The 12288-nt window shown below is 39.8% G+C and overlaps 1 protein-coding gene across 2 annotated transcripts in view; it reads left to right on the forward strand.

Annotated features, from left to right (window-relative positions):
- The window catches only part of TDG (thymine DNA glycosylase), a 15705-nt gene extending 3612 nt beyond the window's left edge, over nucleotides 1-12093 (forward strand). Inside the window, exons 1-9 of one of the 2 annotated variants that reach the window (XM_014937435.1) lie at nucleotides 1522-1935; nucleotides 4535-4764; nucleotides 5270-5339; nucleotides 6732-6867; nucleotides 6947-7029; nucleotides 7123-7217; nucleotides 9214-9385; nucleotides 9690-9818; nucleotides 9919-12093. In XM_014937435.1, the coding sequence (XP_014792921.1) occupies nucleotides 1842-1935; nucleotides 4535-4764; nucleotides 5270-5339; nucleotides 6732-6867; nucleotides 6947-7029; nucleotides 7123-7217; nucleotides 9214-9385; nucleotides 9690-9818; nucleotides 9919-10058 (1149 nt within the window). In that variant the 5' untranslated portion in view covers nucleotides 1522-1841 and the 3' untranslated portion in view covers nucleotides 10059-12093. Of the gene's footprint in view, nucleotides 1-1521; nucleotides 1936-4534; nucleotides 4765-5269; nucleotides 5340-6731; nucleotides 6868-6946; nucleotides 7030-7122; nucleotides 7218-9213; nucleotides 9386-9689; nucleotides 9819-9918 lie in introns of those variants that run through there. The other variant, XM_014937436.1, reaches the window with a different exon arrangement.
- Nucleotides 12094-12288: the final 195 nt, after the last annotated feature.

Raw genomic sequence — 12288 nt, forward strand, 5'->3', positions numbered from 1 at the left:
GCTTGCGGGCCGTGGGGCAGGCGAGGCCGCTGTGGGGGGAGCGTGAAGGGGTTTGGGGGGCAGCAGTGGGGACGGGGCTCCCTGTGCCTTAGCACACTCCGTGCGTGGGCTTCTAAATGATTCAGCGTCAGGTCTTCTTCCAGAGAACGTATCTCTTTCTCTTCTGCCTTCTATTTTTCTTTCTTTTTTTTTTTTCTTAGTGTGAACTGAAGGAGGGGTTAAATCACTGCCTCCCTTTCCCTTATGGAACTGAAACTCTTTCTTTAAATGTTCCCTAATACATACATCAATAACAGCCTTTTTTGTTTCTGAATGCCTGCAAGGAAAATGATCTAAAACAAACGCGCATGAGGGTTAGAGGTGGGGGTAAAAGCGCTCTTTCATCTCATTACAGTATGGTTAGAAGAGTTGTCCATGATATGGAGCAAATTTTCCTATTTAAAGGGAATTTTATTCCCTTTATAAGAAATGTTTACATACGCATAAAATAAGAAAACATGTATTATAAGAAGACGTCTTGTTAGAGGCTGTTCTGGGGCTAGATACTTGCTTTGTTCTGTTCTGTATAATTAAGCATTTGACTACATTATAAACTGGATGCTGCATCTCAGTTGACTTTCCTAACGCAAATCTGAGGATCAGTTTTGTTCTGTTCAGTAATCGGATGAGTATTTTATATAAAAAGGAATTCCTCCAGCAGGGGGGGTTGAGGTGCTTACTGTACTCTGAAAATCTCCCGTGACTGTGACTTTGTTAGGCAACTTCCCCAGGATTCTGACAGACCTACCTTCAGTTTTATTCTCCTTGATTTGGGGCAGGAATCTGTTCCAAAATGAGTGGCCCGGTCACAAGATTGTGGGCCGTTCTGGCATAAATCAGATTTACAGTGGGATTCTTAAGTAAATACCCTTCTTTTGAGATATTTCTATATATTATTCGGTGGTTCTGTGAATAGCTCTGAGGTGATAAAATTTTACTGTTCACAAAACATTTTCTGTGTATTTTTATGGCAGTGGAATCTGTGGATAAGAAGGCGGCTGCGTAGGTAGAAGGGGATGACAGTTTGAAGGAGAAGTTTTGTGTTGGGGTGTGAGGGCTGTAGGTGACTAATAAATGTGTGGAGCAAAAGAGCTGTATATGGAAAAACATCTTTGTGTGTGGAAGGAGGCTGAATCTGTGCATGTGTGAACACATCCGTGTAGGATAAGTGCAATATTTGAGTTGGGATCCAGTCTGTGATAACTGGACAACATCTGCCACACGATTTGTCAAAGCTGCTTAATAATCTGCCTAGAAACTAACGCTGCGTGCGTTTGTAATGCTTTGCAGCCCGGAATGATTCACCCATTCTGTATCATATCTCACAAAGTAACTGATGTAACATGAAGAAAATCCAAAACTTGGGGAACTTGAAGAGCAAAGAATTTTAACTCGCTTGTGTTGTAAATTGTCAGGGTGTTTGACAGACAGTTTGCCTTGGTGGGGTGTGCTACAGAGGGTTTTTTCAGGAAAAAAAGGGAAAAGCTCTACGCTTCGCTTACAAATATTGTGATTCTTCCACATTATAGTAATCACAAGAGAACTGTCCTGTTACTGTTGGGTTTAAGGTCCTGTGATACCAGTGGGGCAGTCAAACTGCTTAGTGGATTTGGGTAATTGACTGCCTTGTTAATAGAGTGGTTGGAGAATGCAAACGCAGTACACGCTTACAGTCTGGTAAATCACTGAATTTCGAACTTGTTGATAAATTATGTCTCTTTTTTTTTTCTTTTCCTCCCTTTCTAAGATATTACGCGTATCTTCAGCAAGCTCAAGCTTTTTACACGTTCCCGTTCCCTCAAATGCTGACCGCGGCGCCCACCATGGAGGTGCTGAGTGAGCAGCCCACCCTGGAGGGCGTCCCGGAGCCAAACATTGCCCAGGAGCCTCCCAAAGGTAGCGTTCCACAGCCTCGGGAATCCATCGGGGAAGAAAAACTATGGGTCTTAAACTTAAACTTCTTTGGACATATTGGATTGCCTTTGCCTGATGCTTTGTGAGGAAGTATTGATTAATTGTATTCTTTAAGTAACATTTTTATCAATTACAAAGATAAGAAGTAAACTCAGGTGACAGTATTCACATTGTTGACAAAATCATCTTGTTGCAGGAAAAGCAGATCTCTGTTTCAATAGATAAAAATATAATTTTTAGCTGATTTCCTAGATTTTGATATGACATCAGTGAAGTTTTCTTCTTTCAGTCTGAATTGTTTTTTTTTTTTAATTTCTGCAGAAGTACAGTATATTACTGTTTATTTGAAATATTTTTGTTTAAATGATGGTTTAGGGTGTTGTAGTACTGATGAATAGTTAATTGCTTATACACACTAAGAATTGCATGGTTTTAGAAAGGCTTATTTAAACAAATACGAACAGTGCTGGAAAGTGTCCTGTATGTGACACAAGTGTTGTACTTTATGTGCTTGTACGTTGCTTTTCTTTTCCCCCACTAGGATTTTAAATGCTTAGGCTTTACACTAACCGTGCCAAGAAAAGATCCCTTGTTCTGTTGCTCTTATGCTTGCTCTTTACCACATAAAAAAGGCAGTGATCTCTGCCATGCTTAAATTCTGATTCTATAGCAAATATTCACACACTGAGTTTCATCTTGCTTTTAATATTTAGAGAAGAGGTCAGAGCTCTCTGTGCCAAGGCAACCTATCAGCCAGTTCATGCGATGACATTGCTTGTTTAAGTGTATCCTTTGATAAGCATTTCTTTTTTTTCTCCTTTTTTTTTTTTAGTTGTAGTGCATGGCCAGAGGAAATCATAGGAACAGAATCTCCAGTTGTAGTGCATGGCAGAGGAAATCATAGGAACAGAATCTCCAGTATAAAGTAGTTGGACTGCTCAGTTCCTTCACAGAATTATTCACTACAGTTAGGATGCATCCCAAACACTATATAGTTAGGCTTCTTTTGCAGCTTTGGTATTGGATAAGATGATGTCACCATGAGTATGCTGTTTGACTCCACTTTCAAGTATTTTTGGACGACCGTAATCTTCTGTTATGAAGCTGTTCCCTAATATTTTTGCAAGAATTGGAAGTTGACTAAAGCCTTCAAAGGCAGGGCTCGAAGATTTACCGAATGTGTGTGAAATTGACAGGAGCACATACAGAAGGGAAAGATTTGGAGTCCAGCTACCTGCTCTGATGAAAAAAGTAAAGCTTTTAGGTTTGCCCTCTGAAAGGCTGCCCTGGCATTGTGCATCTCTCATGACTGTGTCAGGTTGGTAGGTACCTGATCAGCATGAGAGTCAGGAGAACATTATACTGCTTCATTTGAAATACTCCAACTTCTCTGAGCTGGTTGTATCTGTGGCATTTTGCCACCACATGAAAAGCCTAATTCTTCAAGGGGTAGGAGAGAAAAGCTGCTTATGTGCCTCACCAAGTCTGCGCCCTTCTAGTCTCTTCATTATCATTGGACTGTACTGTTGCTTACACCTTTCCTAAGCAGCTGCTCCATTGACGCAGTGGGAATTTCACATGACTTTTGTCCTTTTTGTTTGCACTCAGCTTTCTTACAAGAACAGCCTAAAAAATGCTTGCAGACTCAGGGCAGTGCCCCGGTAGCCACTATATTTATTTCTTATCTGAGGGAGAGTTTCATCTGGGAATTTTGAAAGTAAGATGAAGTCTCAATTTTAAAGTAGTAGGTTGCTGATCTTTGCTGATTGCTGCTAAATATGTTTTCATATTTTTCAAGTTGTGGTCTGCACCTTGACATTATTAATGAATAAGGACAGAGAGCAATCTCTGGATGGTCATGTCATGACCAGTACCTGTGCTGATATAAACTCTAAGCTTTAAGGGCCAGATAAGGAAGTCTCAAAATGAGTAAGCAGTGACTACTTTATGTTTGCATTTTGTAACTAAAAATTAGTATTTTGATGTTACTCATTCAAATTGAGATCCCGAAGGTCTCACATGTTACCTTGCTATATGAGGCACTGAACAGTATCTGTTCTGTAAACAATAAATTGGGAATAGCTTACATAGCATTCAGCCTGTCTTTGTGTTCCTGACAAGCTTCTATATTAAGCTGTAGGTAATCTTGGAGACCTGTTGCTTTTGACAAGCTGTTCAGTTTCTTCAATATGTTATGTAATCTGCAACAATCAACTTTCTTATTTAGAAGTTGAAGTGTGAAGAGTAGACTAGAACTTCCTGTCAGTTTCCTTGGAACTAAGATTTGATGTTCTGGCATAACCTCCATCTAAACAACACAACCCAGTCACCAGGTTATTATTGGTTTGTATCCTAAGTCAGCACTGGTGCCTGTGAGTAGGGTGTGTGTTGATGGTACAAAGACACTTAAGCTAGCTCTGTGTTGAGCCCGGAAAACGGAGATTCACCAGATAATTGTTCAAACTAATGAATTTTGAAGATAAATTTATCTGTGATATCTTTTTGTATCCATACATTTAGCTCAGTCTTTTTGAATGTCCATACATTTTTGTACATAAAGGGTATTTGCTGTGTGTTTCAGAAGTTAAAAAAGGAGGAAGGAAAAGAAAAGCCAAAGCAACTGAGCCAAAGCCACCTAAAAAGCCTGCTGCTAAGAAAGAAAAAGCTGCCAAGTCAAAAGGCAAACAAGAAAAGATCACAGATACTTTTAAAGTCAAAAGAAAAGTGGACCGTTTTAATGGCGTGTCTGAAGCGGAACTTCTGACCAAGACTTTACCTGATATTTTAACCTTTGATCTGGACATTGTAATAGTAAGTAACTCACAGTTAAAACATTAGATAGAAAAGTGAATAATCTGTACTCATTAGTTATGGTTTACATTCTTTCTGCTTACTTACCTATATTGCTTATATGACAAGATCTTGCAAGATAAAGTATATAAACTGTTTCCGGTGTGTAGAGCTGCTTTGCATTTTCTGTTAAAAATCATAGTAATGTAGTTCTAATTTCTGAGAATTCTAAGGCTTCTGTATAATACATAGACATGAGAGACCGTTGACGCTTTATTTACTGGAAGTGCTACAGCAGTGGCTGTAAAAACACCCTGTGAGCTCTCTTTTGACATTGCACATCTAAATGAGTCACTGCTATAAAATTGTCAATTTTTTAAAATAATGATGGAAGGTACCATCAACACAGTTTTGTTTATTGACAATAACTTAAAGAGAATTGAATAAATTTTCTTACTGTGCCTTGATTAAATTCCTGACTAGCAAGCCATGTTCTCATCATTACAATGGACTGGTATCTTTGTAGATTGGCATAAACCCTGGCTTGATGGCAGCTTACAAGGGACATCATTACCCTGGACCTGGAAACCATTTTTGTATGTTTTTGCTTTCCTTTCTTCTTCTAGAATTAGCAGAACTTTGTTAGAACTTGTGGCATTTTAATTAAACTGTTTGGGGTTGGGTTTTTTCTTTTTTTTTTTTTTTTTTGATGCAGAGAGGGATTTTACTTTTAACCATCCAAGAGTGATTTAAATCCCATAACTAGTCCTGTCAAATACTGTACATAAAAAAGAGAAAAAGAGGAATAATCAGTGACTTTCAATGCAGGTTTAGAATTGTCACGTAAATGCAGTATTACCAAATAACTTCTTGGTGTATTAGTATGCAACGTAAGGAATAAAAATTAAATCTCTACTACTTGAGTTATCAAGTGTAAGTCAATAGGCATCAGTTCCTGATATAAAATCAAACTACACACATTTTTCCCAAAAATGCATTTCAGCAAGCAGCTTCTTCTGTTTGCATTTATTGATTGATTCTGAACAAGCTTTCTAACTGATGAAAAAGCAAACCCCATTGCCCTTTCCCAGCAGGCATATGCATCTAGCATACCTGATTCTCCAGACAGATATTGTTCCCTAAGTGTTTTTCCATTTTAAGTAACATTTTTTGCAGCACGTTCTCGTGAAGAGAGCTCATACCTGAACTCTGTTGAAATGCTCTGTTCGCATACCGGGAGCCACTCCAGCCGTGGTAGTAGGGAGCTCCATGTGGACTAATGTGCAGCCCTGTGATCCTCCAGCCAAAATGCTTCTGGTGTCCAGCAGAGTTGTAAATCAGGCTCGGGTATTTCTCCAGTGTTCACAGACCAGCCAGACCAATGGCCTTTACCAAGAAGCAGACCAAATACGCATGGTCTGACAAATCCAGGTGTTTGTGATCTTCCTGAGTCATTAGGGACTAACTGTGGTTCATTTGTGCTTAAGAGATTGGCAGTGCACATCACCCAAACCATACTTTTATAGCCTAAAGATGAATGTAAGATGTCAGTGGGCTGTCAGAGAGGCCCAGCGCAAGGAGAAGCGAAGGTTGTAAAAGAAAGCTGACACGTATTTGCCACATTCTTTCCCACAAAACCTATGTTGATCCTAGTCACTCCCTGCTTAAGTGAATCACAAAATCTAAAGCTCTCTGATACTCATCTTTTAGAGTGAAAGACTCGTTTCCGTACATGGGATCGTGGTGAGGAATTACTGTTGCTCATTTGAGATTTTTCTGTCCTCTTGCAGTAGATAAAGTAATCTTGTCTATTTTAAACTTTTCTGGATGGGGCAGTAGTCTTCCCAAATTAACTGATGCTCTGCTAACATAGATTCTTCCTTTAGCATTCCAGTACCCTGATAGCCAAGGGTTTGTTGGGGTTTTTTTGTTTTGTTTTGTCCTCTTTCCCTTAGAAAAAGGCAAATGCATATCTTTCTACTTCACAGGGAAGTGCCTGTTCATGTCTGGTCTAAGTAATGAACAGCTGAACCATATGGATGATCACACCTTGCCACATAAATACGGGATTGGATTTACAAACATGGTTGAAAGGACAACACCTGGAAGCAAAGACCTCTCCAGGTAGGATGACAAGGGGGAATATCTTGTGTGTTCATGAATTAATAGTTGTGATTATAACTTTGAGTACTTTCTCTTATAGCAAAGAGTTTCGGGAAGGAGGGCGAATTCTGATGCAGAAGTTACAAAAGTACAAACCTCGTATAGCAGCTTTCAATGGAAAATGTGAGAACCTTGATTTTTCAATTAATTTGTTCTGTCAGTATCTCTATTTTTTTGTTTCTTGTGTCCACTTATCCTATCTTCTTTTAATTTTAGGTATTTATGAAATTTTTAGTAAAGAAGTTTTTGGAATAAAAGTTAAGAACTTGGAATTTGGACTGCAGCCACACAAGGTGCCAGATACAGAAACTGTAAGTATTGGTACTGAGAAACAAAACTGTAAGTATTGGTACTGAGAAACAAAACCAAGGCACTCCATTTTTGTTATTTCAAAACCAACAAAGTCTCAGGACTTATACACACTTATGATGTCAGTTTGCCCAAAGTACAAGGGGTGTGAAAGGCTTTTTACTTAAAGGGGAACAGTGCAATTTTCAGATGCACAGATTGCACACAGGTGCATTTTAATGCATCTTCTTCAGACGTGCAGACTGTATTTGGGAAATGGTGTATTGTGGTTAGTAGGCTAGCTCATTCTCTCAGGACTATCTAAAATACAAATAAAACATACCTGTTTTTATGATACCTGTCATCTATTTTCATCTGATTCTGTGTGCAGTTCCCTGTATGTTTGTATTACTGAATCTTGATACTGAACTTGACCATGGTGGTAGTAGTGCTACAGTGGGGGAGAAAAACAGTTAAGTCCATCGTTAGGCTCGTTAGGCTATTACATGCTGCTGCTGCAGCACTGCTGAGTTTAGACATGGCCAAGCACTTCCATCAGACTCAGACCTGTTTTTATGATACCTGTCATCTATTTTCATCTGATTCTGCGTGCAATTCCCTGTATGTTTGTATTACTGAATCTTGATACTGAACTTGACCATGGTGGTAGTAGTGCTACAGTGGGGGAGAAAAACAGTTAAGTCCATCGTTAGGCTCGTTAGGCTATTACATGCTGCTGCTGCAGCACTGCTGAGTTTAGACATGGCCAAGCACTTCCATCAGACTCAGTCGTCTTAAAACTGCTTTGCAGCTTGAAATTAAATTGGATACTTAAGATAAAACAAACAGTTTGATGCAGAGTGCATTAGTCATAGACATCAAGTGCTGGAAGATATCTCAAGAGGTCAGCTATTTATCATCACAAACAGGTTTGTTTAACCCGTTCTTATAAACAGGTTAAGACAAAGGCTGCCAGCACTGCCTGCCAAGGTAACTTATTCCAAAGTGTTGTTACCTTGTCACTTCAAAAGTTTAGGTTGTTCTTATTTCTATCCCAAATTACTAGTGCTGCAAGCTTAAGCTCGTCTTAAGCTGTCCTTCTCTAAAGGTGAAGTGTTGCCATCAGAGCCTGAAGAGCTGTTGGTGGTAAAGTAAGTGCTGCTAAAGTAGCTCTTACTTCCACAGTAGATGTATTTGTAAGAAAGAGAAATAATCCTCTTTACTAGTACTTGTTCATAAATACTGCATGGTAATAAAAGTATTGGATACAGTTCCTTTTTCCTGAACTAACTTTATGTCGTTAGTTAGGGCTGTTGGCAGAGAGAGAGAACCTTAAATTGCCTTCAGCCATGCTAACTCCAGAGTTTCAAACCCTGGCAAGTGTGATGCAGACACGCTTGGCCAAGAAGCCAGGCTAATTACCGTGTGATGGCTCCCTCACTGGTTTGAGGTGTTTGCATGCTGTCACGTCCTCCTCTGGGTTTTCTGGCTCAGAGCTCCACTTGCTCACGGAGCTCTGGAGTGTAACTCCAGAGTTTCAAACCCTGGCAAGTGTGATGCAGACACACTTGGCCAAGAAGCCAGGCTAATTAACGTGTGATGGCTCCCTCACTGGTTTGAGGCATTTGCATGCTGTCACGTCCTCCTCTGGCTTTTCTGGCTCTGAGCTCCACTTGCTCACGGAGCTCTGGAGTGTGCTCACTCTCTGGCATACACTTGTTAAGTTGTACTTCTTGTAACACATAGGGGTACTGCGTCTCCTGCAGCACATAAACACCTGGTGAAAACTGTCCCTGCTTCAGCAGCCAATAAGCAGCTCCTCTCTTCAGGGCAAGACGTCTGTCTGGCCAAGAAAAATGAAAGGCACCTTTTATCCTCCACAACCACCTGTGGCATTAGTTGAAGTCTGTACAAAGGGTTAGAACAGTGAGCTTAGCTACTGAGTTAATTCTCAATGCACTCAATATTAACTCCTAGCTCAGGGACCAGTAATGCTATTTTTCTTGCTCTTTGCCTCAGCTCTGCTACGTTATGCCATCATCCAGTGCGAGATGTGCTCAGTTTCCTCGTGCACAAGATAAAGTTCATTATTACATAAAGCTGAAAGACTTAAGGGATCAACTGAAAGGCATTGCACCGAACACAGAGGTGCAGGAGGTGCAGTACACATTTGACTTGCAACTTGCACAAGGTATAGTGGTTATTTTGTTAATCCTTCGTTAAAATGTAGTGTAGCATACAACACAACTAGCAGTTTCCCAAGCAAAAAGGAATAAAGGATTTAAGGGGAGGAGGGAAATGTGCCATCTTCTCTGAATCATGTGGTGTAGAATTACAGATTCCACTCTCTTTATAGTACACTCTTAATTATCTAAAAGGGGAACAAGAATTATCTTCTAGAATGTCTGGCTGTTTTTTCAAGTGTTCTCTGATAAAAATGCTCTTTGATCATTTTGATTCTGAATATTAATACTTGAGGTCTTCTCTTCCTGCAGAGGATGCTAAAAAGATGGCTGTCAAAGAAGAAAAATACGATCCAGGTTATGAAGCGGCGTATGGAGGAGCTTACTGTGATCCTGCACCGTATGAAAGCGAACAGTGCAATTTCTCTTCAAATGGAAATGGTAGAGTGCAGGGCTTGGGGCATTCAGCCTGTAAGTAAATACTTCGTGGTATTAATTGCTTTTTTAAAAACCTGTATTTTATTATTTCTGTTCGCTTTAGCATCGAGCACTCCCCAATACTGTGAGGGGTCGTCCTTCGGTGACGTTCCTAACGGACAGTGGATGACACAGCCCTTTGCAGAGCAGATCCCAGAGTTCAGTGCTGGCGTGAGACGGGAAGAGGAGGGGAGCAGCGCGTAGGAGCTGTTTCTTCTCGGCTTTGCACACGTGCTGCAGTTTTAATGCAGCCAGCAAGATTGGTACCTCGGTTCTCCAACTGAAGCATTTTAATAGTATTTTATCTCCCCTAGTTATTTTATTATAGTCTGAAGTAAGTGTGTGGTAGGCTCTAATCAACGAACTAGATAATTTTAAGGAACTGTCCAAACTTTTTAAAAAAAAGTTAGCCCTTTTTTGTATATGAGTTTTATATTTAATGTATACCATTTCTTGCAGTTTTTGACAAGTTGCTTTCTCACTTGTGAAGATTTCTTTGGGGCGTTAATTTTATTCCATAAATCATAATGTAGTAGTAATGGCAGCAGTATACTTCTTACTGATGCCTCAATATTTGGGTATCTCATAATCCTTTTATATCCAAGGGGGAAAATGGGACGTGTACCCTTATCTTACATGAAATGGTGTTTTTAATCATGCACAGTTAAGCAAACTGTGCTTTTTAAGTCTGCCTTTTACCTTCTTTGAAAGTGCAGAAAGTTGTGTTCTGCAGCTGTGAGTACTGAGTATTTCCTGGGTGGGAAGAGAGAGCTCTGTCTGTTTAGTGATTGGACCATATTCAGGATTAAGGGAGTGGAGGCATCATCTCAAGTCACACCACTGGGGAGGAAAACTTGTGTTGCACAGGACAGGGCCTAAATATTCTAGCTGAGCTGTCTTAGGGTAAGGTGTCCCTACCACTCCATCTCTTTCCCCTTTAAATTCCAATGTAATGAACTGGAATTCCTTTAAAAAAAAATAAAAACAACAACAGTGGTTCTTGAATTCTGTGGCATTTACACTGTCGGTCATGGTGTGATTAATCTCCTCACCTGACCTTTAGCAGGAGACAACCCCTTTGAACAGATTACATTGCAGGGAATTGAAAGAGCACATTCCCTGTAAAAACCACGTACGGCTACATTGTTTACATCAGGTGTGATTAGTACAGGGTGAAAGAGGTTTGCTTCAGTTCTCTTCAATCTGTAGGACCTTAGAGAGTGTTCTCCTTATTCCTCTTATAAGTGAAAAATGCTAAACTAAGGGCAACTGTTCCATGAATAAGAAGTCAGCTGTAAAAACTACAGCTGTCATCATAGGAACTTGCTTGAATAATACATGGTTTTGGCCAATATTAGTGACTGAGAAAGAAATGAGATTCCATGCTTGTGCCTAACTATCATCTTCTTTCCCTCTTTCATGTGAAGAAGAGATGAAGTAAAAGCAATAAGTTGATCAAAACACTGAAGTTTTGATGATCTTATGACAGTAGGTGCTTTCAAGGTGCTACTTGAAAACCAGATACAAACAGTATCTCCACACTGGTCAGAGATTCCTGTACCGGTGTCTTTTATTCCTTTCCTCACAGCCAGTGACAGTTGTCATGCATTGAGTGTAACTAGTTAGTGGAGATTCTAATCCTGCTGTAACAGCTCTCACTGAGATCACACTGTCAACCTGTTGTGAGGCAGGCATGATGTTTACAGTTTTCTTCCCAAATTACGTGGCTTAATTCTGAGCGTCTTAAATCAAGGAGGTGTGCATTATGATTCCGATTGTGTTCATTAGCTTCAGCATAAAGCTGTTCAGTATATTGTCAAAAAGGTATAGGACTTGTCTTGTCTGTTATTTAAAGTGTACTGTATCATGTATTGCTGTTTACATGGACGTTTTCCTGCAGGTGCTCAAAGTATCTTGCATCAGGGATTTGTTACAATTCCATTTTATTTTCAACAAAATTAGAAGCATGTAATTAGCACTGCTGAGTATGTAGCACAGTAGGATATAACTACTGTAAGGCTCTCCTGTTTGATTGGAAGGGAAAGGTCTCTTCTTTAACGGGGTCACCTACTAGGGTATCTAGGTATAAAATACAGTTAAGTGTACAATGACCGTTTCACTAAATATTGCAATTCTATGTGTACTCCCTCAGAACTGGTGCTCTTTTCATGACAGTAATACAGAAGTTCTTAATCTGTCTTAAATCTATCAATGTTTCACAATAAAATCAGGAACTGTATTGCAGTGTCTTAGAATTGCTTTTGCGTCTTGCTCCCAGGGGTCTGAACGCACTACAGGATACGTAACACACAGAAACACTGCAAAACACAGTCACCACCCAACAGAATTCTACTCATTAAAATGCTGTGTAAATATTCATTTTGGGCTGTTTAATGTGGGCTAGACAACTGGAAACACCTTGTATGTAATACTG

The sequence above is a fragment of the Calidris pugnax genome, unplaced genomic scaffold (genome assembly GCF_001431845.1).
Source record: "Calidris pugnax isolate Ruff unplaced genomic scaffold, ASM143184v1 scaffold1, whole genome shotgun sequence".
Taxonomy (NCBI): Eukaryota; Metazoa; Chordata; class Aves; order Charadriiformes; family Scolopacidae; genus Calidris; species Calidris pugnax.